General features: G+C 51.2%; 1 protein-coding gene across 2 annotated transcripts; it reads right to left on the bottom strand.

The window, feature by feature from the left end:
- Window positions 1-14,736: 14,736 nt before the first annotated feature.
- KLHL28 (kelch like family member 28) lies at window positions 14,737-27,839 on the bottom strand. 2 transcript variants are annotated; one of them, XR_004307343.1, is made up of 6 exons: window positions 27,595-27,839; window positions 24,057-24,955; window positions 21,508-21,951; window positions 19,073-19,281; window positions 17,008-18,494; window positions 14,737-16,635 (listed from the first exon to the last, which is right to left on the bottom strand). XR_004307343.1 is itself a non-coding variant. In XM_015865912.2 (5 exons), exons 2-5 carry the CDS (start codon window positions 24,953-24,955, stop codon window positions 18,331-18,333), a joined length of 1,716 nt encoding a protein of 571 aa, XP_015721398.1. In that variant the 5' UTR covers window positions 27,595-27,839; the 3' UTR covers window positions 14,737-18,330. The 2 variants fall into 2 exon arrangements, 1 of the variants encoding a protein (XP_015721398.1); XM_015865912.2 differs by having other exon boundaries at window positions 14,737-18,494.
- Between the last annotated feature and the right edge of the window lie 56 nt (window positions 27,840-27,895).

Genomic DNA, 27,895 nt, shown 5'->3' with positions numbered 1-27,895 from the left:
TGAACTCCATGACCATTTTGCCCTGGGGGACCTCAGCTCTCTGCTGTATCATCAACTCCAGGGAGGCACCGGCGCTGTCGTGAGCTTCCAATTCAGGAGATGTCAGGTCTTCATCCGGCTCACCGGTCTGCTGGCTCCTGTTGGTCACATTTCTCCTCGCCTGCTGGCTCACCCAGCTCGCTCCTTCCTCAGCCTGGTAGGCCGTGGCCTGCGCTCGCTGTTGCAGCTCCACAGAGTCAATGCTGAGCAGCGATGGCTCCCGCACGGTCAGGAAAGTTTCATCCTCCAAGTCACTGGGCTCCAGAGACGTCCAGCTGCTCTCCCTGGAGGTCCCCAGAGTGCTGGGGCTCTGCTCCGACCCCGGGGCCTCCTCCATCTGCTTGGTATGACTGCTGGTGTGTCCAGCCTTGTCTTCCACCTGGCTGCCTGAGCCTTCTTTCTCCTTATCCGATATCCCCTCTTGCTCCCCGGTTCCTTGCTGAAGGTCACGACGTGGGGAAGCTGCAGGGTTGGTGTGCCCTCAGGTGTGGGGCAGCCCCATGGCAGGGGGCTGGCGGGGGCTGGGGGTGGCGTGGGGTGGGAGAGCCGTGCTGGGTGCCGCCCTGCACAGAAGGTCCCTGTCACTGTGAGGTCACCAAGCTCCAGCAGTGCCCATGGGCAGCGCTGGGTGTGGCTGCAGGTGGGGTTTCCCTGCTGGGTTTAATCACAGCACTGATGCGGGTCCTGAAAGGCATCAGCTCAGCACTCAGCTGGTGTGCCTGGCTCCAATGGATGCTGAGATGGGTCAGCTTTATAGGGTGCTGCTGGAGGCAGCTTCTTCCCAGCAGTGACAGCACGGCTCCTCTGCAGCCCCGCACTCTTACACACATTACCTAAAAGACAGAAGAACCTGCCGGCTGCCCACAGAAGTGTTTGCACCCACTGTCCCATTTGTGCTCTACATACAGCCACAATTCCCTTCTAATTTGCTCTGGCACGTTTAAGTACTGCTGCTCATACAGCATAGAATATCTTTCATGGCAGCAAGACAAGAAATAAAGTAATGTGGATAAAAGAAGCACAGAAACAGATTTCTACCCAATTCCCAGCACAAACAAACCCACACTCCTCGCTCATGGTACATAACCAAACTTCCATTGGTTCCAAGGCAGCGCATACACACGGAGCTATAGGAGTCACTGGTTATAAAAAGAGTGAATGCTGAGTGCATTAATGATACAGAACTCTGCGTCACCAAGAAGTGTCCAAGGAAGCAGATGAAATCTTTGCTCCGGGATGTAGAAGCAGAGCTCTCCTGTGCAGCAAACACCCAGCGCTGGGCCTGTCTTCCTCCCTCTGCCTGGGCTCAGCTGCAGCCGTCTTGCTTCACAGTCAAATGGCACCTGAAACACAAACTAATGGCAGCCCAAATCATCTCAAAATAGTGACAGGTGACAAACAAGGGACTGTTTATGTCATTAAGCCTAGTGCAGGATGAACACATTGTTAATAGTGGTTGTAATCAATACATCAGATCCACCATACAGCAGGAGGTTGGGACTGGATGAGCACTGTGGGCCTTTGCAACCCAGGCCATTGTAGGATTCCATGATCAAAGAAGGCTCCGGGGAGATGTGGGAGCGACCTCTCATTATCTAAAGATGGTCTGGAAGAAAGAGGGGACAGGATTTTGAGCAGGGTCTGTGGTGACAGGATAAGGGGAAATGGTTTCAAAGTATAAGAGAGGAGAGTTGGATTGGAGGAAAGGGAGAAGTTTTTTACAAGGGCAGTTTGCCCAGAGACGTGGTGCTGCCCCATCCCTGCAGACAGCCCAGCTCAGGGGATGGGCTGTGAGCACTGATGGAGCTGTGGGTGTCCCTGTGCATTGGGGAGTGGGACTGGATGGCCTATAAGGACCCCTTCCAACTCGAGCCATTCTGTGATTCTATGATTCAAACATTAATTTGATTCCAATTAAATAACATAAAAGCCTGCAAGACAGCTTGTAAAACAATCCCTCCGGTCTTTACAATAAGCTGTACAAAGCCATATGAGCAAGAACGATTCCTCAGCGCGATGGGAACTTTGTTTTCTTGGTGTAATACTGCAGTATTAACTCTGTGGGAGGAGATGCTGAGCAGAAACCTCAGCGCAGCCCAGGGGAGCACACACCCCACAGAGCTCTGCAGGGGGAGTGGAAAGACTCCAGTATTTGTATTGAAATAGAAACGTAGCCACGTATCTTCTTATGGCTTGAGACCATTGGGCGCCATGGGCACTGGGCTCTCAGTTCGTTCCAACACATCCAGTGCTAAAAGCACAAAAAAGCACTGAATTTCAGCAGGAGATGTTACCTTTCTGACACTCACAGGCGTGTTGTGAATGTCTGTAACACAAACATCAAAGCATTTTGTCTTACTGTGATGGAGTGAACTCATCCCAGGCTGGGAGGTACCCGAGGTGGGTGCCCCAGTCCGTCCCCAGGATGTTTCTAATTTGTGCACATTTCTAGAGTTTGGCCACCAAGATCCTTCCATTGCAGGCATCACTTGGAGTGAGAGCAAAGTGCAGCCCATGTTCTGTGGGCAGCCCAGGGCACAGAGCATCCCTATGGATGGGTTTCTGGGATCTGCTCTTTGGCATAGGAGGCAGCCAGCTGGTGCCATGAGTTGGTGCCGTGCTGTGTTTGGCACCAACAGCCCCTGGGCACTGCAGGTGCACACTCAGGAAGAGCCCAGATAAATGTTTTGCTGCCCCATTTTGACTTGCTCTGCTTTCAAAGTTGTGGTTGCACAATTGAAGCCGTAGTGCAGAAACCAACACATTCCTGCAAGAGTTAACATCCACGCGCAGTGCGTGGCCTCCCACCCGCTCCTTCTGCTCCTGTCTATCACTCAGCAGCCTCAGGACCTGGGATGTGGGGGATAAAAAGTGGAAAAAACGATGAAAAACTTAAATCTGTGCCTGAGTTGTTCTTCCCATAAACTGCTGTAATTGGATTTGTGAATCCAATTACCACTGCAGTGTATAAGGCCGCGTCTGAGCTCTGCACTGTGTTTGTGAAACTGTGCCACTTGTGTGTGGAAAAAGTGGGCAGAAATGGGCTGAACGCTTTTGCCTTGAAGGAGGCTGAGGAAATTCTTTCTGACCTAATTCTAACCTCGGTGAGTTCCTGGGGCACTTCAATTAAAAATCCCCTACGTGCACCGAGCTGCGCTTTAAACAAGAGCGAGTTCTCTGTTAGAGCAATTGCTTATCTCACGTGGCAAAGGAACTGACCCAGCGCTCAGAACGTACTTCTGATGAGATAAGGGATTTCAGCCTAGTTTCAGCCTAATTTCACTGCTGCAATAAGTGATGTGAAGTAAATGATGTGGTGAACCGCTGGCCAGAAAAGGATGAACCAAGTGCAATGGGATGGATGGTAAAAGCTGGCACTTCCCACCCAGCTGTGAGCACGGTCGTCCTTTGCAGACTGGAAAAGAAACACTTGGGGGATGGGGCATGGCAGAGCAGAGAGACAACTGTGGGGCTCAGGGGGCATGGGGTGTAAGAGCTGCTTTTCATTTGACAGGTTACAGGCCGTCCTGTGGAATTACTACGCAATCAGCTTAGAACAAAGCTTGAGGGGAGTTAATCACACGTAGTACATCATCAGGATGTGCAATTCACTCCCCCACAGAAACTGCAGGAATTATAGGGAGTTTCTAAAGGCCCAGGCCAACCCATGAGGAACGGATCCACTGCTGGATATTGAAATGATGTAACTGCCCTGAAACTCCGAGCAGCTGGGAAGAAATGCTGGAGGAAAGAGCTCTCAATGGGGAGCACTGAGAACTCCCCATTGGAGTGGGGCATCCACAGCCTCCTTGGGCAACCTGTTCTGTGCGTCACCACCCTCTGGGGGAAAAACTTCCTCCTCAGATCCAACCTAAACCTCCCCTGTCTCAGTTTAACACCATTCCCCCTTGTCCTATCACTGCCCACCCTCACAAACTGCTGTTCCCCTCCTGTTTATACGCTCCCTTCAATTACTGGATGCCCACAATGAGGTCTCCCTGCAGCCTTCTCTTCTCCAGGTTAAACCAGCCCAGTTCTCTCAACCTTTCCTCATAGTGGAGCTGCTCCAGCCCTCTGAACATCTCAATGCTCCTCCTCTGGACCTGTTCCAAGAGCTCTGCCCATGGGGACTGCACAGCATCCAGGGGTGCTGGTTACAGCTGGTGGTTGGTATTCCTGCTGCTAACAAATGGCTTTTGCCTGATGTACGGATCAAGTAACAGAAGATAAACCTTCAGATGCTCAAGAGTAGAGAAGGCAGAGGCAGCACTTGGCTGCCAGTTTGGACGCTCACAGACAAGGTGGGCAGAAGGAAAGCTCATCTTTCAGGTTCACATTTCTGACACAGAGGAGAAATTTGCTCAGCAAGGACCTAACGGTGCTTGTGACCCTCCCAATGGTTCTGGCTGAAGAGCAGAAGCAGCATTAGCAAGGAAGCATCAGCCCTGTGCACAGAGCTGCCAGGGGCTGCCATGGGGTCAGCACAGCTGCAGGCACAGCTGGCACCACAGCTCTGCTCCCAGCCCAGCGGTCACTGCTGCAGGGAGCTGTGCTCAGCCCCAACGTGGGATGTAAACACAGCCCTGGGGGACGCAGGTTCAGATTTCCCCGATTCTGATGTATTTTCTTCAAAATACATTCTGGGCTCTCTGCAAAACAGGAGCCAGGAGCAATTCTCAGCTGCAGTTCAAACTGAGGCAGAAAGAGGAGGAGGGCCAGGGCTGTGTGCTGTCCTGATGGTGCTGACCCACATCAGCCTCATGTGTCCACCCTGGGGATGCCAGCACCGTTTTGGGCAGCCCAAGTCTCCTACCCTCCCAGAACCGGAGTGTTATGAACACAGACAGCACACCAGGCCCAGGGCTTCTTTCCATTCCAGAATACTTCTTCTGTACAAAAGGAAGAGGTTCTGCAGCACTGTCACAACTCAAAGGGGTAGAAATCAGGTAGAGGTGTAAAACTTGATTTGCACCTCTATGCCTGAATCTGCTAATTGTGCCCTCTGGGAGATGAGTCTTTTGAAAGCAGGGTTCCTTTATACACACATGAAATAATACCTGAATATCTCAAATGTGGGCTTTACGTATGAAGTCAACATATGTTGATCAGTTAATTCCGGAATAATGCACCATCTGCTATTTGACAGCACCTCCCTCAGTGCAACCATCACTGATGGGCGGAAGCAGAAAGCCATTTCCTGTGGCATTTTGTTCCCTTGCAGACATTTTGTGCAACTCAGAATCCAGAAATACGAATCCTGGAAGAAATTATCAGGGGATAATGTAACCCAACCCCTGAGGAAGGCTTAGCAATGCCAGATATGTGAGCAGTCGTGGGTGGACGCAGCACAGCCGCCCTCCCAGAGCCTTTGGAAAGCTCTGTCCATTCTGAGCCAGGCCTGGGAAGAGCAAAGGAATCCTGCATCTCTTTCCAGGTCTCTGTTTCAAAATGCCCCCTTGGATGCTTTCCTGTATCCTGCAGGTTCACTTCCAGAGCATCAGTGGGCAGGGTTTGCAATATGGTCCTTCTGACCATAGATCATAGGAGAAAGCATCACATTTTGAGGAGTGTGATGTGACAAAATTGGGACTGAAGTGAATGAAGATGTTCAAGAGTGGGCAGAACATCCATTAATCACAGGCCCTGAAGACGGCTGCAAATTAATAAGGTGTCAGTGGAACATATTAGGAATTTCAGATGTATTTTAACTTGGTTTACTTGTTTCCATAGCATGTCAGTGCTCTGATTTAACACATAATGGTCTGCATTCAAAAATACACAAACAGTGCTTTTCCCGCAATAATGACACTTTCCGTGTCCCTTACGGTCACAAGTGCAGCTGAAGAAAGACTGGAATAATCACATTATATATTACAGCCATTTAGTGGTGGAAATGGAGCATGAAACAAACACTCGAGTTCATGAGCCCCTGTAAGGCAGCGCAATGTGAGCGTGCTGCCTGCAATCACTGGTGATCTGTGCCCAACCTGTCGCACCAAGAGCACAGAGCAGCCCAGGGCTCACCCATGAAACACAGCAACCTCTGCACGAGTCAGGACATGTATGACCTGCAGGGCTCCCTTCCAGCAATACGGATTCCATGATTCTATTCTTCCAGTCCAGCTCCCCTGCGGTGCACATGGACACCATCAGGTTGCTCAGGGCCTGATCCAGCCTGGCCTTGGAAGTCTCCAGGGATGGGGCATCACTGGGCATCCTGTTCAGTGCCTCACCACCCTCCCTGGGAAAGGCTTTTGCTTTATATCCAACCTAAATCTGCCCTCTTGGAGCTTTGCCCATGTCCAGAGAGAACCCATCTCTGTTTTGAGGGTTGCCATTCAGAAAACTGAGGAACTGTCCATCTTGAGAGAGTCTGATCCAAAGGGCCATTAGAGCCAACACAAAGGCTTCCAATGGCACCAGAGCAGCTCAGCTGCCCCAGGAGCCCAGGAAGAAAGGGCAGCTATAAAACCCACTGGTTGTGAGAAGCAATGGGCTGCACACTGGCTGTGAGATCCTCTGCCCTGAGCTTCTGGGGTCTGGGAGCGGAGCCTTGGGTGCAAGTGCAGCCAGCCATGAGCTCTATTGATGGTGACCTCATGGGACAGGCACTTCTCCAGCACTATGGGAGAGCCCAACAGGACAGAAAGCAGCAAAATGCCCATAACAGACCCAACCAAGGAGGTGGTTCATCCCAAAAGCCTCGTGATGCCTCTTTGGAGCAGCAGTGTGGCTGTAGTGAGGGGACTCTGTTTTCCAGAGTGGAGCAGAAGGTTGTTGTAGGTCCTCCAGAACAAGCGGGTACCTCAAAATGTGCTCAGCAATGCACACATATTGGCTACAGCTCCACTCTATGGCCCAGAGCGCTCCGTCTTCTTGGAAAACAACGGGGCGATGTGTGATGGAGGAAATACATCTCCGGCAGTAACTTCATGCCAGACCATGTAGAATGTAATTCCTGTGCCTGTGTTCTCCCAGAGCCTGTGCCGGGTAGAGTAGGAAATGACAAAAAGAACGGGCTGGAAGAACTCATTTTCATGCTCTGCAGGCTCTAACCTTGTCTCTAGAAGCCAAGGTTGATGCGTCCCATGCCAAATTAAAGCTAAGATGTATGCAGTAATGAAAAGGGCAGCATTCCATGAAAACCTCCACTTTTCAGTTAAAGAAGCCATGGTTTATTAGGTATGCAAGGCTCACAATGTCAGCGTAACTTTGCAAGTGAGGCTCTTTTCTTCAGTGCTCCATTATCGTGCCAGAAGACAGGAGACAGCTCAGGCTTTTACAGCTCGTTACCTGGGTGTGGGCAGCACAGGGCAGGACTGGGGTGAGCTGAGCAGGGGACACGCAGTGACACCCCGGAGCTGCAGGGCTTCCTGCACCCACACACAGCCACCCCTCAGCACAGCCTGCAGGATGCTGGGCTCACAGCCATCGCAGACCATGAACTGAGGGAGGACATTTGGTCATCATTTCCCTTCAGAAAGGAAAAGAAGATTGGAAATCTGCAAATGTGAGACCCATTATTCTTTCTGAGCCCAATCTACTTCCATCTTTCTCCATGTTCTTTATATCTGTTATAGGAGTCATTAAAAAGCACCGAGTGCTCTCATGGTCCAAACAAACAAACTTAGGTAAATGGGTGGCAGCTCACTTCTCCCAGTTGCACAGAGCACTGTGTACCTCAAAAGCTGCACTTCAGGTGGGACATGAGCTTAGCACAGCCTGATCCCAGACAGCAGATGTGAAGGAACCTCCCGGCTGGTGGAGCTCACTCGCACTCATCTGGGTTTAGCAGATGGGAGCAGTGTGTGCTAAACACAAACACCCGCCCCCAGCCCCATGCACTGCCTCAGCCCTGGGCAGCCCCTGGATCAGAGTGGGGATGTGCAGGTGCAGCTCATGGGGCCCAGATCACCTTCAGTTCGGCCATGACACCTCACAGCTCTCCAGCTCCATAAAGTTCATTTCTGACTTGTTTGATGGAAATCAAACCATAGGAGACCTCTGCCACCAGATTATAAAGGATTGCACTAAGCCAGAAGATGCTCCCAGTCAGAGCAGGTCTGAAAATGGGCATATATATATATATATATATATTCCCAAATTAAGCTGTTTGCACGTTAACCTAAACACGGATGGCGGCTCAAACAGGGGCAGCTCCTGCTGTGATGTCCCTGACCAGCAGCTCTGATCTGTGCTGCCCACATAGTGCTGCCCTGATCCCGGTCCATGCAGGTGGGCACACGGCATCGCTTTGCACCCCCATGAGCACAGACCCACCCACCCACAGCGCATTGCTCACCCCACATCCATCACACAGGGCCAGGCTGTGCGGGGGGCAGATCCCCACCATGGGGCACATCACCCCCCCACTAGGCCCCGCCTGCCTGCAGCCCTTCATTTGAGACAAAGCCACGTGTGCCAGTTTATTAAGAATCGTGCTTTATGGATTTAATTAAAGCGCTGCATATGAGACCTCACTAATCCTGTTTGCGCCGCAGCCGTATGGAAGTGCGAAAATCATTATCTTTGAGTTTGAATCTTTGATGATGGCAAACTGTTCAATATTAATGACACAGCACGCAATCAGCATCACCACGTCTGTCCTTCCTGCAGGGACTGTGCAGAGCAGCAGCAAAGCCCCCTGCTCTGTGTGCTCCCAGATGCTGTTTGCTTCAGGGCTCAGGGATCAGACGGGACAGACACATCTGATGGGATCCCTGCTCTGTGCACCAACACTGCAGGGCCTGTGGCTGAGCAGATGCTTTTGGGGTCAAAGTGCCCACTTTGGGGGTGGAAGTGCCCATTTTTGGGTAAAAGTGCCCATTTGTTGGGTGAAAGTGTCTACCTGGGGGGTGAAAGTGCCCATTTTGGGGTCAAAGTGCCCATTTTGGGGTGAAAGAGTGCATTTTGGGGGATGAAATTGCCCATTTTGGAGTCAAAGTGCCCATTTTGGGGTGAAAATGCCCATTTTCTACCAATCTCTCAGCTTCCAGCTGAGCAGTTTGGCTGAGCTGAGGGAGCAGATGAAAGGCTGCAGACACCCCAAAATCAAAGTGCTGCAGAGCTGTGGTTTCCCCGTGGGATCCCTGAGTGCTGGGCAGGCAGAGGATGCTGGAGGTTCCTCCCTTGTTCCGGATACACACAGCTCTTAACCAGGTTTCTGCTCCAGGACTGTCAGGTTTCACCACATGGGATGCACTGAGTGCAGTGTTTGTAATTACATTTTGGAGAGATGGGAGTTTATTAACGTACACGACCCTGTAACCCTGGCTGTTATTAATATACACGACCCTGTAGCCCTGGCTGTTATTAATATACACGACCCTGTATCCCTGGCTGCCAGGTGAAGGCTGGGAAGGGACTGAAGCGTTTCTGACCACATCCAGAGCAGTGCAGGGTTATCACAGCCTGCTCAGCAGCTGACCAGCATCAGCCTTGTTTGTAGGAAGCCCTCCCTGAGCACGGGACCCATCTGCTCTGTGGGACTTTGCATCCCCATAGGCAGATGCACACCGAGGTTCCAACACACCCAGTGTTGCCACACATCTCTTTCCTTCAGGCTGATAGGGCTGAAATGTCACTCTGAGAGCGACTCCTTTGCCTCCTGGCTTCCCCCCTTCCATCAGTCCTTATTCAGCACTGATTGGAGGCATTCCTCTCAACGCTCACTGCCGTTTTTCCTCTGGATGACCCGTCAGTTGCTGGGTGGGCACTGGAATGTCCCCTGTGCACCAAGCAGTGACCTGCCTGAGGGCAGGAAGGCCCTACAGAGGGACAAGGACAGGGTGACCGATGTGCTGAGGCCAACGGGATGAGGCTCAAAAAGACCAAGTGCCGGGTCCTGCCCTTTGTTCACAGCAGCCACGCGCGGTGCTGCAGGAGTGGGGCACAGGGAGAGGCACAGAGAGACCTCACGTGCTCCCACAGCCCCAGCACCGCTGTGACCCCACCTGGTGAGCTCCGGGTTTCTCCTAAGGAAACTGGAGGGCAGGGAAAGGATCCACATCAGCAGCAGATTTTCTGGAGGAATAAAGACTCAGTTGTGCTTTAGAAGTCACTGAAAACTTCTGGAGAAGAAGAGCCCCATATCTGCAATGAGTCCAGCTGGGAGCGGCTGTTCTCCCTGCTTTTGTCCCAACCTTCTTTGGATCCCATCCCGCAGCCCCTCTGGGTTTTGCAGTCACAACCGCCGCCCGACGGCGATACGGGCCGAGCCGGGCCCGGTGTGTGAGCGATGGGACCATGATTCCTGCTGGGCTGCCGGCTGCTGCGTGTCTCCGTGTCCCCCATCGGGCCGCGGCTCACTCTGTGCTCCCACCTGCACGAACGGATCGTACCAAATCCTCGCGACGCCGCAGCCGGCAGCGCAACTCGCACCTTCCCACGAGTAAAATCGCACCGAGCGACGGGGAATCCTTTCCCCAGCGCCCCCGGAAGGAGCCCGTACCCCCAGCCTGTCTCCCCGGAGCGCCCCTCCCGGACCCCGCAGCCCCCGCCCGCTCCGCTCGGATCCCCCCATCCCGGCTCCCGGCCGCAGCTCGTTCCCGCAGGACGCGCCCCAGTTTCATCCCTCGTGGCTCCGTTCTGGCCGTCACGGAGCGGCGGCGCTTTGCTGCCATCTGCCGGGCGCGAGGCTCGTTCTCAGCGCCCCGAAGCGCTCGGAGCTGCGGGCGGGGCGTGGGGGCTGTACCCAACACAACGCGGAGCTCCACGCTGCTCCCGCTGCTCCTCCCCCTCCCCCGGTGCCGCTCGGGGCCGCAGCCGTCCGGCTCTGCGCTCCCTTCCCTCCCCGCTCCGTAGCGACGCGCCGCGCGTGGGCAGAGATGCTGCACGGTGGGATTTCCCCAAACACAGACACAGAACGGCTGGAGCCGGACGGGGACCCTTAAAGTCCATCTTTCCTCTGCCCGCAGCGCACCCGAGCAGCCCGCACTTGTGCCTCTGTCCCCGCACCCCGCAGTGCCGCCGTTCGGCGCAGCCGGGGCAGCTTTACCCTTTAGCGGTGACCTTTCGGCAGTCAGTTAAGCCGACAGAAATAGCGATTGTAATTAATCTATTGCCGTAAGATTAGCGTGTCAAATGCCGCGGGGATGCGTGTAAGATCCCTTCGGAGCTTAATATCCTTTTCTCCGAGTCGGATTAAGCAGCGGCAGTGAGGGCGCTGCGCTCGGAGCCCCCTCCTCTGCACGGCCCGCACTGCGCCCCCAGGCCGGCAGTGCTGCTGGAGCCACTGGAAAGGTGAATTCGGCAGATGAGGTTAATTTTCCTTTTACTTTCCATTCTGCAGAATAAAATAGGGTTTCTATCATCAGATTCATGTCAAAAGGGCACAGGAACATCTCAGTGAGGGGCACAGCAGGGCACAAACCCGTGGGCAGACAGATGTGTAGGCACTGATAGACAGAATCACAGCCACACGGGCACAGAGACACACAGTGAGGCTGTGGATTCCCCTCCCTGGAAGCATTCAAGGCCAGGCTGGATGGGGCTGTGAGCAACATGGGCTACAGCTGCCTACAGCAGGGGGTTGGAACGAGACGGTCTTAAGGGCCCCTTCCAACCCAACCCATTCCATGACTCCATATGGCCGCACACACAGACCCCTCCTCCCACCCCCCACCAGCAGCTCTGGGCACAGCCGGGCATTGCTGAGCTCCCTGGGGCAGCACAGAGCCCAGCTCCCAGCTCCCCCATCTCCCACATCCCAGCTCCTGCTGCTGTGACCATGGGGAGCGTTAACATCTCTTCTCTCACTTTCTCACCCTCTTTTTCCCCTCGGAAATGCAGGATGACACCGTGTGATGAGGTCTGTCACTTTATGTTAGGTCAGCTGGATCGTTCCCATCCTGCAATAATCCTAATGCAGAGCAGGGGATGCTCCTGGGAAAAGAGGAGCAGCTGGGAGGAAGGAAGGACCAAGAACCAGACACCCTGATCTGTGTGGGACCTCCACAGCATCCCCATGGCTTCCATTGCACAGCACTGAATGTGCTTCCCTCAGACCTACAGATCGTTGGGTGGTTCTGTGTGGAGCCAGGAATGGACTCAATAATCCTGATGGGTCATAATCCTTATGCCACACATCTGGGATGTGAGGTGTCCCAGCTGTGGGCTGCCCCATAGAGCCTGGGTTGGTGGGACTGCAGCAACAGCAGCAGGTCTGAAGGCTCCAGGGAGAGCAAGGCTTTGTTTCCTAGCTGGGTATCAGCCTGAATGGAATGAGTTTAATCTGAATATCTGCAAACCCTCTGGGAAATTTATGCTAAATTTATAAAATATTATTATCTCCAGCTCTCTAAATTAATCTGCTCAAATGAGGAAAGTGCTTTTTCATTTAGGACAACTCAAGGTTTCAAATAAATAGCACGGCAGATGGAAGCTGACAGTAGGTTCTGTAAGCACCTGTGTGTCCCTGGGTACAGAACTGGGCTCACAGGACCCGTGGGGATGCACCGGGAGACACAGAGCTGGGGCTGGGATGCTGCTGTGCAGCCCTGCAATGGGAGCAGCAGAGGGGGGATGTGGCAGCAGGGCTGTAAACACCCTGACTTTGGTCAGGACAGCAGCTGAGAGCAGCACTGTGTCTGGGAGTGGAGCAAATGAGGCCAAGTGCAAGGTGCTGCTCTAGGGTTGGGGCTTTGGGGTCCCTTCCAACCCAACCACACTGTGACCTGTGATCTTCAACTTGTCTGCCTTGCCCTTGTGGAGCAGCTGCTGGGGCATTCACCTGATGTGCTTTGCCACGGGTCTGAGATGGAAGAAATAAGACAAAAACCAGAGTCATCCCAGGGAAATGGGGAGCTGGAGGCAGTGGAGGTGACTGCTGCATGGGGCAGCCGTCCTGCAGCCAGGGATAGAAGAGATTGTACCCCACTCTGCCCTTGGGGGGTGGGAGAGCTCCTGGGCCCCCAGAGCCTTCACCTCCTGCAGTGCATTGCTGGGCCTGCAAGCACAGCAGGAGATATGTGTGCAGATGGGGGGGGGTTCTTCATCCTGCAGTGTTCAATGAGCACCGAGGGATTGGGCAGTGGAAACCCACATCCCCAGCACAATTAAATACCCGCTGCGTCCCAGCACTTCCAGCAGGCTCAGCAAATCTCCGGAGCCCAGAGGTCTGGGGACTGAAATACAGATCCAAATTCACAGCCCGAAGCTGTTAGTATTTGAGTTTCATCTCCAATTAAGCAAAGCACTCAGGCGTGCCCTTACCTCTGGCTCTCACGTAACACCGCCATCCTCCAGCAAAGCAATATCATTTCACGGCTTTTAAATGCACAGGACCGGAATTTCCAGCAGCGTGGCCTCAGAACAGCCAGCTGTGTGCCTGCTGACAGCTCCTCACTGCACCCACAGCACAACAGCTCGTGGGAGCACAGTGTGCACAAGGCAGCAGCCCGGTGAGCCACAGGAAGGGGCAGCGGCTTCGAGGCCAGGCTCAGAGCTGGATGCCCAACCATCCACTTCATGTTCAGTTTGTTCTTTCATCACTTAAATAAAAGGACAGAAGCACTGCTGCCTAAAGAGAGGGAAGGTTTCAAGGCCAGGCTGGATGTGGCTCTGGGCAGCCTGGGCTGCTGGTTGGTGACCCCGCACACAGCAGGGGGTTGGGGCTGGATGAGCACTGTGGGCCTTTGCAACCCAGGCTGCTCTGTGGTTCCGTGAAAGTAGATACCTGTCAGCCACAAAGAGTTCCAGTCAATAATTCAGCTTTAAAAATAATAGGTGTTTAACCAAATGCTAGAGCTCCAAAGGAAGGAGAGACTCCCGTGGGACAGCAATCACAATACCAGGCTCACATCTGAGACCTCTTGCTCAGCACAGGACACTGTCTTCATGCTTGTGTTGCAGGGAAGCACTGAGCAGCTGGGGGAGCAACGTGGTAAAAGCTGGGTGTGAGGAAGTGGTGGACAGGGAGCACTTGCTGGGCCTCAGTGTCCCCATCAGCCACTAACTCATAGAATCACAGCATGGCCTGGGTTGCAAAGGCCCACAGTGCTCATCCAGCTCCAACCCCCTGCTGTGTGCAGGGTCACCAACCAGCAGCCCAGGCTGCCCAGAGCCACATCCAGCCTGGCCTTGAATGCCTGCAGGGATGGGGCATCCACAGCCTCCTTGGGCAACCTGTTCCAGTGCGTCACCACCCTCTGGGGGAAAAACTTCCTCCTCAGATCCAACCTAAACCTCCCCTGTCTCAGTTTCAAACCATTCCCCCTTGTCCTATCACTGCCCACCCTCACAGTCTCCATTTGGTAGAAGCATGTGTCAGCACTGAGATGAAGCCAGCAAAAACCTACCTGACCTCAGTGCCAAGTCTTATTTCTCTGTGTCAAACAGAGAGCGCAGCACCTGCTGACACCTCACACAGACCATCACACAAGGGGAGGTTACCACCCACAGCACAGACAACGATCCATCCAGCTGCCAACAGACATCACTGAGCTGCTAAACCCACTGACCCCAACAGATGTTTCTGGACACTGGTGTTTCTGAAGCTGGCAGGAGCTTCCCAGAGCACACAGCAAGCAGGAGCAGCAGGTCTGTGTTGAGCACATTCAGCAGGTGGTGCTGTGGAAAATGGGGAGGGACAGATGAAAATCACGTTGCTGTTGCATTTGGGTGACATCCCACAGACATCACTATCACACGAGGAAAGAAAGGCAGCCACTGGTTTATGTTCAGCACCCAACAGAAGTGTGAAAGCAAGCTTTTCTCCAGGTTTATTTACTAAATTGCTTCACACTCAATGAAAGAGCTACAACAATCATTACAGAGCATTACCACAAGGGCCAACGCGTCGAGAACACGGGCAAGGAAGGAGGATGCAAGTCACAGTTCATTTCCTGCTGGACTCAAAGAGCACGTTGTAAACAAGAACAGGACCAGGAAACTGCTGCTAAAGACGAGAGCACGTGAGAACACCTACGGACACAGAGCTACGACAGCACTGCTCGCTCCTCACCACTGCGCTCCCGTGTTCTCTGTACAGTTATTCAATCCTGCTAAAAATCATCATTCTTGGGTTTGAAATACAGCACAGCGCATAAGGCAGAACAACAGCAATTATCACCCAGTTCTTTGCTTTTCAGTTAAATATCAGGAATTTAAGGCAAGCTGGGACATTTCGTGTTGTTTTAGATGATGGATGGGGACTTACTGATGGCAGCTTCACCATGGTAATGTGCTGTCACCCAGTGATGGGGAACAGAGCGATGCTCGTGGGGCACACGTGGCCCCCGCAGCCCCAAGGAAACCTCCTGAAAGAAGGGCATTCCTGGTAGGAGAGGCAGGTATGAAGCTTATGGATGGATATCTGAGTGAAAACAGAACTGTGGGAGCTATGTACACACAAACTAGGGCCCATTTTGAAGTGCTTTACGGATCGTTTGGAGTGATTACAAATAGAACTGGATGATAATTTGTAGCTGTGTGACATCTTGGTTGAAGGTCCTTAGATTTCCAGCTGCAAGACAGACCTGACGGCGGGAGCACTGCACCTGAGCTGCAGCTGTGAACAAGCTGCTGTGCCCGACTGTCCCATATCCACTTTGAGGCACAGGACAGCGAGTGTCTGAGCAGAGTAAGGGCAGCGGGACACGAGCTGAGGCCTAAAGCTGATGCCTAAAGCTGAGGCCTTGCTGTGCCCGTGTCTACCCAACCAGCCCAACAGTTCATCCAACAACAGCAGCACGTTCCATCATGTGTTCTCCCCATTCCTGAGGCTGCAAACAAGGAGCATTGTTTATGCTGCTACCTTCAAGTCAAGCAATACTACATGACACGATTCAGGGTCAGTCTCTATCACATAACTTAGTATTGCTACCGCTCAGGTAAACATAATACAACATCTTAAGACTTCATCTGTTCTGCCTTCCATTAGTGAAAGAAGTCTGCACTGAATAACCAACAGTATCACTTTTTGTTCTGATGACATCAAAGCGATTCCTGTCCCTCACAGCACCTTCTACTGCCACAAACTGCATTTCCTGACACTTCCTGAGCGTGTTTCAAGCATCTTCATTCCTGGGATGGTTCTGCAGTACAGCACACACTGACCTGCACGGAACACCCCTATGCTTAGAGGCACACAGCTGACTTTAAGTAAGAACACTTTCCTCCTTAACATTAGATGGTTCCACAACTTCATGTCTTGACAGATATCAGAAAATATCACACCCAAGGGCTTCTGTGATGCTGTGAAGGACAAGAGCACACAAAGCACTCCCCCTTGTGCACCCACCAGGACACGACGGTGATCTGTGAGGACTGAAGCACCATCACTTCTCCCCAGTGCCCCAGCTGCCCGTCCTCTGCACTCCCACTCAGAGCAGCTACTCCTGTCCAGTTACACCATTACTGCTGCGTAACCACAAACCCTCAGTGGGTCACATAAACTGCCCTGAAAACTCTGTGAATTATTTGCTTGTAAAGTCCTGCTTAATTCTGCCAAACCTGAAGAGCCCGTGCAAGATTTGTGCAAGCATTGAGCTGGGTGAGCTGTGCTGTGAGGTGAAAGCTCCTGTGCTCCCTCGGCTGCTCAGATCTGAGCTTATGGAAGAACCAAGACCACCAGTGCTTGCCCAGCTGCAATTAGCTCTGCAAGGAGAAAATAAACAATAAATTAAGTGTACTCGGAGAACGCCTGCTATGCACACCTATAAAGAAATGGCTTTTAAAGCAACTGTTTTAAATATTATTGCACCTTCAAAACCAATACTACGTGGGCCTGGAAAACCAGGGGACACAAATGGGAACTGAACACGTTAGAACAGAAATTAACCCGAGGCAGAACAGCTCCTAAGTACCTAAGGTCTGGCAACACAATCGAAACAGAAATTCAGGATAACCACAATCCCCAGTTCAAAGCCGGAGACAAACCCAACGGTGCTGAATTAGCTGGAAATGCTATGCACTCACCCATCTATTTGGAAATAACTGTTACTAACCACAGCATCAGCTTCCCTTTACCTGCCTGCACTGCCACCAGGCTTGGGGCCATCACACAGTTGTCACCTGGTGCTACAGCAGCACTGAGCCCAGCACTGCGCTCACCAGCACCACAACCCGGGGCTGTTCAGGGCAAGAACCCGATCTTACTGCTCCACATGTACGTATTATGTATTTGTGAGAACAAGAAACAGATCTGCTGGAAAAAAAAAAAGCAAAGGTAACACACAGAGCTCATTCACTACATTGTGTTACTCCGGACAGTTTCCATAGGCACAAATGTCTCAAGTGAGTCAGAAGGAAACCCAGCAGCACAAGCACAGGCACCGTGCTCCCTGCACAGCACACTGACAGCACGGACAGACACAGCAGCAGGCACACAGCCAGCACCGCTCACATCCCTGCACTAGGAGAAAGGGACCATACATTCCTTTAGAAAGGGAATTAGTAGGGAATACAGACACACGTGTGCTTTGGGGAAGTGTGGGACTGATTGTGTTCTGAGTATTTATTTTATGTCATGCTACAAGTGCTGCTGTGACATTTTCCAGTGTGTTACTGCTGTCATTTCTCTCTGCATCACAACTGAAACCACACAGCAGAGCAGCAAGGCTGAGTCCCCCACCTCTGGTACCCATCTGTCCATGACAGAGAAATACACGGGACAGAACGGGACTTCATCAGATCACAGCTTTTTGTTACGAGGCAATAAACGTGCCTTGCAAATTTCTTCAAGCAGTTCCTACTTGTCCCAGCCCTCCTACCAGCAGGCAGGTCACAAAGGAGAGCATACAGGCAGCAGACTATGGCATTTATTATTTACAGACCTTGAGATACAGAAACAAGGCAGCCCTTTAGTTACTGTTCATAAAAAAATTATGAAGCACTGGCATTTTCTTAATATGAAGACACAACCAGGCAGTCATCAGCAGAACCCAAGCACACAGCACACACATACGGCTCTCACCCCAAGCACAGTAAACTTCATGTTTCTTAGTAGGCAGGAGGGAGAGAAAAGCTCTAGAAAGTGAAAGGGTCAGACAGACAGTGAGTGTCCTAACCACGTCCTAGGCATGTACAGTACTCGTTAAAGTTCCCTGCCTGTAACAGATGCTACCCAAGCCCAGCTGCTGGTGAGCTTCCCACTCCTGCTGCCCGTGGCACTGAAGTAATAAGGCCAGCAGCCAAGAGGAAACAATTCCTTCCTCACTTCAACCACAACTCCACCACATTCCTGCAACTTTCCAGCTCCAGAAAATGCAGCACATGGTCTCCAGTGGCAGGTTTATCTTCAACCAGATCAAGTTCCATCTTCGCAACAGGTCCATGAAGTCCTGCTCGTCATCAAAGTGCAGTCAAACCAAAATTGCAGCGGCAGTACATCATACCAGCAGAGTCCAGCCAGGTATCTGAGATGGGGTCATACTTCTGTACAGTGTTCAGGTAGGATGACCCTGAATGACCGCCAACTACATAAAGGTAGTTATCAATTACAGCTGCACCCACTCCTGTTGAAAAGAGAAAAGGTTAGTCAATCACTCAGCACAGAACTAAGGAGTATTTCTGCTCCCACTTGAGACCCCACTGGCAGCTCCTCATAAGGCAGAGCAGACAAAGCTCACCCAACCTCTCCCACTTTGGCCCAGCTTTAAGGAAAATGGATGCAAAAGGAGAGTCATTCTCTCTACGGATGCTAACTCTCCTTTTCAGCTCCACTCACACCCCTTCCGAAGGCAAAGCAACACTCCACAGGCAGGCAGCACAGATGATGTGTTATGAAGCCTCAACATAAAATGGAAGAATGACCACAGAATTGCTGATATTAATTCAAAATTAACAGAAAAAAGAAGTACTATTTCAAGTTCTATCTGGTACCACTCACTATTAACAAAAACAGATTGGACTTCAAACACTTATTCTTGTACAGAATTGATTAAGCAATCTGTGACCCAGTTCAGAGATGAAGATCGATGCCCTGCAACCAAATCCCTGTGAGCCAAACTTAGCTCAGCTTCTACCAGGCCAAACGCCTTACTTCTGAAAGAGCAGCCCACTGAAGTGCTGCGAGTTGCAGGTGTCCCCCTACCTGTTCTGGGCTCCTTCATGGGTCGGCACACAGTCCACTGGTTCTGGTGGGGGTCGTACCTCTCAATGCTTGATAAGTGGGACACACCATTGTGCCCACCTACCACGAAAATGAAGCCCAGCATGACACCAACACCAAAGTTTATTCGTTTATCAGCCATCGAAGCTACCGTCTCCCAAGAGTTTTTACTTGGATCGTAGCGTTCCATGCTGCAAAAACAAACAAACAATTTGTGAGGCTTGGATTTTAGCGCCATCCACATCTATGAGAAACTCATCTAGTTGTGCCTGTCAGGAGTACCGTAACACAATGAAAAGCACTCGAGCTGGTGGAAAATGCTGTAGCTTGGTTCCTTTCTACTACCCAAGGGCAGCACACAAAGCTGAACGCAGAGCTATCACCTCAAGGGTCCCTTCCACAACACACAGCTCATGCAGCTGGAGCTCCTCCAGAAAGCACTGCCAGAAAGCACTTCCAAGGCTCCGAGACGGCAATAGCAGCTCAGCCATCTCTCTGATGCTCTCACTTCCCCACCATGCATCTTCAGGTTACATCTCGAAACAAAGTATGATCGTTCAAAGCCGAGATCAGAACACAAAGCTCCTTCAAAGTTGACTGCTGCTTTTTTATAAGAAAATGAAACGTGTGAAAAACTGAACCAAATGTAGATGTGAAGTGTTTCTATTTGGGTAACACATCAGAAATTCCTTCAGGCATCCCTGAAAATAACAGAGGCAAAAAAAACCCAACCACATGGAGAGCATATCCCTCAGGAAAGCAGTAAAGGGGCTGCTATCAGAGCACAAAGGACAGAAGAGACCTTTGGGATAAAATAGAAATTATCAGCATCATTTTATTAACCACTGGATCTGTACAGACCGTCACCACAACGCTCCTCGTATGTGGCCAGCCCCATCCACAGTGCACAAGGGAGGCAGAAGAGAGAAAATCAGAAGCACTAAAGAGTAGGAGAAAAGCGGCTTAATTACACAGCAGTCAGCTTGCTTTTAACACTAGAACCTGTATGAGCCTTGTGACCGCATGGCACAACATGTCAGCTGCATCCCCAGATAATCAATACAAACAAAGCTATTCAATAAAGACTAACTAAAATTGTAAAAGGCAACTGATGAGGTATCCATCCACTTGATAACTAGCAGGAAGTGCTGGCAATTCCTTTCTGACCGAGGAACAGAGCAGATGCTGCACAAAGACACCACAGAATTGATGTTAGAGCTTTCCCCTTCAAAGACACCGACACGATGAAGATGTTTCCTTCTACTCCACCGCTCAGTTCTGCATGTTGTGAAATGCAAAGCTGAGTTTCCCTTTCAAAGGCAGACATTCACCCCGAGCACCCATCTGTCATGAATAGACTGTCCTCAGCAAGGTCTTGCTTACCCTCCTTTTTAAGCAGTCTGTGCAACAAGGTTAGAACCATACTAAGTAGTGTAACCTACTGATGCTACATATCTCTTTAACTTAGAGTACTCTTTGCCTTTTCCAAGTGAAAACTATTCAGTTACACTTCCCTGTTTAGGAACCAATCTTCTGCTTCACAAACCACTTTTTATAAATGCATACAAAGTGTGAGGAATCCAATTAACGTGTAGTGCCACGTCATCATACCATTCTGTCAAATAATCGGTGCTTCCCCTCTTAGAAGCAAGATTTCATGTTCTCTCTGCACTCAGCTCCTCAGGCTTGTTGTTTATTAATTTGCTTCCCAGAGGAACATATGGCTGATTTGTTCCCAGTTCTAATGAAGAGTACAAGTTACTGCTTTGCATAACTAAATACCCCAGACTACCCACGCGAAACAACGTGGAACAGAACAATTAAAGAACATGCTGGTACAAAAAAAAAATGTCTGTGAATATAAGGTATATTGAGCATGAGAAAAACCCCATTCATTTCTAAGGAGTATTTTAAATGTCAGAATTAACCTCACGTCCTGGCGCCGTGCAGCCCTGAGGTACAGAGGGTTACCTGGGGCACTGGTGCAGTGCTGTGGCTCAGCAGGGCTCTCCTGGGGGCTGTACCTACTTCTGGGCCCCACTGACAAAGGAGCTGCCATGGGGCACAGCAAACCAGCCCACAGCATTTCTCTGGGACATCCAGGCTGTGGATCCTCAGGGTCAGGCACCCTGCACTCCCTGGCTCAGCAGAACACACGTATGCATTTGACATCATTGTCTTCCCTTCTCAGGGATTTTTGAGAACACACACATCTTTGTGTTCTAGCTGGGAGAAGTTCAAACACAGAGTTCCCAGCTGAATTGCTGACTGATGCTGCAGAAGGATTAATGAGGCCCACTGCGGATTAACACCGATTTATCTCAGAATATTTTAACTGGCTGCCGAATACAAGCTTAAAAGTGCATTCTGCTGATTTCCAACTTATGGCATCAAGCTACGACACGAGAATCACATACCTGTTCATATGGGCAGGACCATAACCACCAATGGCATATATCATTCCATCTAAAACAGCTGCAGCAAAACAACTTCTCGTTTTGTTCATAGGGGCCACTAGCTGCCACTCCTTAACTTTAGGAATGTATTTCTCTACAGTCCGTAAGTACGACTGCCCATCGTAGCCCCCGAGGGCATAGAGCTCTCCTGCCAGCACCACCACTCCCAGCGTGCTGCGGCTCTCAAACATCCTCTCCAGAGACGTCCAGGTGTTCGTGTCAGGGTCCCAGCACTCCACCGAGTTCTCGTGCTTCCTGTAGCTGATGCCTTGACACACATGGGTTGCAATCCCTCCTACAACATAGATTTTCTGGTCTAGGACACATATTCCAAATTCATAGCGGGGAATGCTAAGAGGTGCCAGGCCTATCCAGGAATCGTTCTGGGGAAAATACATTTCAACACTGAAACAGAGAAAAAGAAAGATTACATGAGCAAACCTAACTTACGAAGCTCTGCTGTGTGCAAATGAGCAACAAGGAACGCAGTCTTAAGTGCATGCATCATAGTTCTCATCCCACTTCAGCTGTTCCTTCCAAGGGCCTGATCATAATCTAAACCAAAGAGCAAAAGCACACAGCTGTGCAGAGACATGGTGGGAAGTCAGAGCACCAAATCTGAGACCTGAAAGAATGGATTTTGAAAGTACAAAACAGACTGAGAAGGCACAAAGCATCACGGACAGCATGAGGACAAACAGCAGGGTGCTGTGCAGCTCTAGGAGGCAGGGTGAGCTGCAAGATACAAACCAAAGGGTTAGGAGAGTAAAATGAAAACAACCAAGCAACCAGAAACCAAACAGCCACTCAGAATGACCATGGAGATGAGAGAGACAAAAAGGGTGAGAGGTACAAACATGGACATATACATGCATTTAGAAAGTATGGTTTGTAGTTTGTGGTTGTACACTGCTGCCTAAGGAGAGGGAAGGTTTCAAGGCCAGGCTGGATGTGGCTCTGGGCAGCCTGGGCTGCTGGTTGGTGACCCTGCACACAGCAGGGGGCTGGAGCTGGATGAGCACTGTGGGCCTTTGCAGCCCAGGCCATTCTATGATGCTAATATATATGACTGACAGCACACCAGCTCTTCATTGCAGTGGCCCAAGCAGGAAAAAGCAGCACTAAACTGAATCCAAGAAACTCTGTTATTATGAAGCAGGAGCTAACGGGAGCAAAAAACCCCATAATTAAAAAAATAAATAAATCAGCCTTTTTGCACGGAGAAACGAAAAGCAAAAACAGTACCGTGGCAGAAGGGTTTCCTACTTCACATTTTAGCTGTAGGAAAATCAGGTACCTAAATTATTAGGGAAGATTTTTAACTGATATAAGACTTTTTTTGCCAAGAAAAAATCTTGAAGTATGAATGGAAGTATCAGTTTATGAGAGACTAATATGAATCATAAATTAACAAGTGAGAGGAGTTCTGGTATGCAGGAACACACAGTTCAAACAGCATTTTTGGTTAACAACAAAGTATCCTGAAGCACTCCAGTATGTGACATTGTTAAAAGGGTTTAAGAACCTGTGGAAGAAACAGAGCTGAGGTGCACCAGAGGACTCTCATTCCCTTCACCAAACAGATTTGGCATTCAACACTCCCACCACTTGTGTTTTTTTCTTTAAAAACACAACCCTGTCCCAACATCCCAATTCCCAGTTCATTGTTGACACCCACTGATCAGGAAAGCAAACTGTAAGTAACTTTCACAACACCTTTAACTACTCTTAAGTGTGCGCCTATATGTACAAGCACTGAACTGCTGCAAAAAAAGAGTAACTCAGTAAAATATCCCAGCGCCCAGCTCCAGGGCCAGCGCAGGCAGCCTGCCTTAACACAGGGAACACTGACTGCACTGATAAAGGTAAATCAGCATCACAGCAGCACATGTACAATACACATACACACAGGAACACTCACAGTTGAGCTGCCACTTCTGGAAATGTCAGTATGGTGCTGAAAGGAAGCCCAGGTACACCAGTATGGAACCATAAGAAAGCTGTTTCTGTTATGTTCCTTTTGCTGGTGTGACCAGCTTCAGCGAAGCAACAAACCTCTAATCTGAAGGGGATGCTTAATTTGGGAACTGGGTAAAAAAAGACCGGCTCAGTAGCAGACCAAAGGTATGACTGCACAGTGATCAAGAACTTAACACTGCTGGGAACCTCAGCTTTTCCTCTGAGTTAGCCTCAGTTCCAAGGGCTCCTGAGTTATTAGTAGTGTACAGACTGAAAATAGCTACCTTTATTAACCTAATGCAGAGTGAAAGAGATTTTGTAACTATTTGTACTGGTACAAAGAAAGCCTCATAACTGTGAGGACTACACGTAGAAACCAAGAAGCACATTGAACTCACTGCTCGTCCTCACTACAAGAAAACTCCCGAGGAAAGCAGTAACCACACCTCTGCAAAGCACAGCTCCTCAGTGCTTGTCTTGACATGGGGTGACAAAGAACACACATGAGCACCGTGCCACCCAACTGCTGCAGCAGCTCTGTCTGCTATTACCTTTCTAAACACGCAAACAGCCCAGCTTTTCCTCCTACAGCACACAGAACTTTAGGAGCACAGCGAGGGCGCGTCATCAGCATGGTCTGGTGGGAAAGTCTGTGTTCAGGCATGAAGTGATATTTTAGAGCTTCGTTTAGAAGGTGTTTACAGGTATGGTCATCACGGATGAGATGGTTTGCTTCATACAGCCTTGTGAGGAACTTCACACTCAGCAGCGGCAGTCGGACGCAGTGCAGCAGCTGTGCTAAGTACTTCTGTCGCTCCTGAACATCATATTTGATCCAGGACTCCAGTGCATAAAAAACTGTTTCTTCTGTCACGACATTCAAGCAGTCATTGGAAACTATTTCGTCCAATTCAGAATGCGTAAGCTCAAAGAATTCTTCAGTCTGACAAACATCTTCGAAGTTCTGACAGATGTACTTGTTAGCAGCCAGGTACAGGTCGTGGCAGCCATAGGTCTCTGCAAATCGAGATATCCCAATGCAGTTGCCAGGGTCAAGCTGGCTCTCCAGGAAGGCGCAGCACTCCTTCACCACCAGCTTGATTTGGAGAAGGTTTGCAGCTGGAAGAAGCGACTCCACGGTGTCCTGTGAGATGAACACGGTTCCTGTGTAGGCATACTCCACAATGGCCTGCAGGGCCGCTTCGTCAACGCACTGAAACTCTACCTCTGAATTTTCCTTCTCAGAAAGGTTCCCGGTGAACATGGCTTTGAAGTACGGACTGATGCTGGCGAGCACCACTTTGTGGGCATGGATCTTGACATCGCCAACTCGAAGGATAATGTCACACAGCTCGTGATGCTGGCGAAGGAGGTTCAGGCCTTGCAGAAGCTGTTCAGAATGCAAGTGGGTTAGGTTGGCAAGCATGTAGCTTGGAGACGACTGGTCCATCTGTGACAAACAGAATTTTTGAGGCATTACTCAGGGTTTCATTCTCAGCTGTTTTATTACTCATATTACACAGACGTGCCACATGTAACATTTAGAAATTACTTTTCCATTTATGTTTTTATCTAAATTAGTGCATTACATTGCAATTTACCTCTCAGACTCTCATGCTCTATGCTTTTAGATACACGTTAAACTTAGGACAAGTACTTATTAACAGTGTATGCCATATGAACCATTTATTGAAAAATATACAAACGTTTTTTCCTTCTGGAATAAAATGCAAACTTCTAAATGCATGAAGGGGTTCTACATCACATATTCAAGAGAACAGCACAGAGATCAGAATAAAATAGAGAGCCCTGGGGCTGTGCACCTGGAGGAGAGAAGGCTGAGGGGGATCTGAGCAGTGCTGATGGATATCTGCAGCGTGGAACTGGGGAATGGGGCTGGGCTCTGTTCCATAGTGCCCAGTGCCAGGACAAGGGGCACCGGGCACAGACTGGAGCCCAGGGAGTTCCATATGGACATGAGGAAGAACTCTGTGCTGTGAAGGTGGCAGAGCCCTGGCACAGCTACCCTGAGTAGTGCAGGAGTCTCGCTATCTGGAGGTATCCAAACCCACTTACACAATCTGTGTGTAACTGCTGTAGGGGGACTGGACTGGCAGAGCTCCAGAGGTCACTTCCAACCCCTATGGTTCTGTGAAATAAAGAACTGACTCATTTGAGACAAAGTTAAAACTTCCTAAGCTAGTTTGTGCTCCTTGCCTCGAGCCATCCCTGCTGCATCTCACCCCAAGCAGTGCTGCATAACACTCCAGTGCTCAGGAGGCACACAGCCCCACAACCCCTGCTCCACACAGATCAGAACAGCCCCTCCCTTGTCACAGAGCACAGAAAGAAAGGCACAGGCTGTGGGACACTGCACTGCAGGAAAGGGTGTGTGTGAGCAGGGCTGCTGAGCTCTGAATGCGCAGGGGAGCACAGCAGAAGGGAGACCCTCAGCTCACCCCGAGGGGGACTTTGCAACAAGAACTCCCCAGCAAGAACACTGCTGCTCTATGAGGTCAAGTCAGGGCGCCCAGCACCAGCAAAGGAGGACAACAAAGTGTGAAGTGTCTTTAGCACAGGTCCTGTGAAAAGTGGCTGTGAAGAGCAGGCTCCGGGGACACCTCATTGCTCTCTGCAACACTCTGAAAGGAGGTGGAGGTGAGGTGGGGATTGGCCTCTGCTGCAGGTAACAGTAAAAGGATGAGAGGTGATGGCTTCATGTTGCACCAGGAAAGGTTCAGGTTGGATATTAGGAAACATTTCTTCTCTGACAGAACAGCGATGCGCTGGCACAGACTGTGCAGGGAGCAGGGGGGACACTTGTTCCCAAAGGTGAAAGGTGCCATGGAGATGTGGCACTGAGGGACACGGTCAGTGCTGTGTTGGGATGGGGCTGGACTCGCATTTTGGTGGTCTTTTCCAGACTCAATGATTCGAGGATTCTAAGCAGTGCAACAAGGAGAGGTGCTCTGCAGCACAGCCCACACAACTGCGGGGGAGCACAAAGCGCCCTGGGCTCTGCTGCTGCCTCCACCTCTCCCCAGGCTGCAGGCACAGGGCAGAGAAGGAAGCTGCCGCCCACAGCTCACACAGCCCCCAAGCACTCATTGCTGGGAGTTTTCCTTTCCATTGTGACACCTGACAGCCCCGCATAACCACGATACCTGCTCTAATTTCAGCTCCATTAACATTCGGGTGGTGCTGCCCACCACTGAGAGCTGCAGGAGCTCCTCAGTTCTCATGCACTGAATTGTTACAGCAGTGAGAGGGTGGAGGGCGTCAATACATTGACATGCAGGACAGCCAGGGAACATCACATTGTTCTGCAGGGAACATCACTGCCAGCCAATTTCTGAATTGAAAAGCTGATCTAACTTCTTTATTCACTAGCTGACTACGCAAGCCTTCAAAGTGCATTTCCTTCACTCATTATTAAGAAGTTCATCATCTCCATAGCTCCTTAACCGGCACCTGATTTGTACGAGCCCACTTATGAACTGCTGCATGTGAAAGAATAAAATAAACCAGCAGCTTCTAAATACAGAATGTAACAGCAGCGCTGATAAAACGAAGGCTGCACGGCAGGACAGGAGCTGTGCCCTGCTCAGCGATGGGAGGGAGCCCAGCTCTTATTGTGGGTCTGTGCTGGACACAATCAACACAGAGTTATCGGTAAGGCTGGAGCAGAGCTCTGCGGGCACCGGGCAGCAGGATGGGAGCGTGCTGGGAGCTGCAGCCCGGCCCGGATGAGCACAGTGCGGTACCGCACAGCAGAACCGGGACACCGGGCAGGGCCGAGACACACACCGGGCTGTACCGGGACACACACCGGGCAGGGCCGGGACACACACCGGGCTGTACCGTTGGCACCAGCTGCCAAGCATCGCACCCTCAGGCCGTGCGCAGGCGGCTCCCAGCGCTCAGGCCGGGCTGCGGGAGGCCCCGGCCGGGCCCGACGCGGGCAGCCCCCCCCAGCACGGCACCGCCCGTCCCACAGCACAGCACAGCACAGCACAGCACAGCACAGCACAGCACAGCACAGCACAGCCCATCCCGTCCCGTCCCGTCCCGTCCGGTCCCGTCGCCCACCTGCAGTCCCGCCGTGTTCCCGTGCCGTCTCTCCTGTGGCACAGCGGTGCCCGGCGGCCTCACGCGTCACTTCCGGGCGCCGCCGCCTCACGCAGCGTCGCGCACGCGCAGTGCGGCGGGTCGGGCCGGGCCGTACCACAGAGCGGGGCCGGGGGGTGCGGGACATAGAGCGGGGTATGGAGCAGGGCAAGGCGCAATGTGAGCGCCGTGTGTCCGCACCGTGTGTCCGCACGCGCCACACGATCCCGCGGCCCCGTCCGTGTGCTCACGATCTCCCGGTGCTTCCTCCCGCTCCTCTTCT

The sequence above is a fragment of the Coturnix japonica genome, chromosome 5, assembly GCF_001577835.2.
Source record: "Coturnix japonica isolate 7356 chromosome 5, Coturnix japonica 2.1, whole genome shotgun sequence".
Lineage (NCBI taxonomy): Eukaryota > Metazoa > Chordata > Aves > Galliformes > Phasianidae > Coturnix > Coturnix japonica.
Note: the sequence above shows the minus strand (reverse complement) of the source record. Positions and strands in the feature narration are given on the sequence as shown.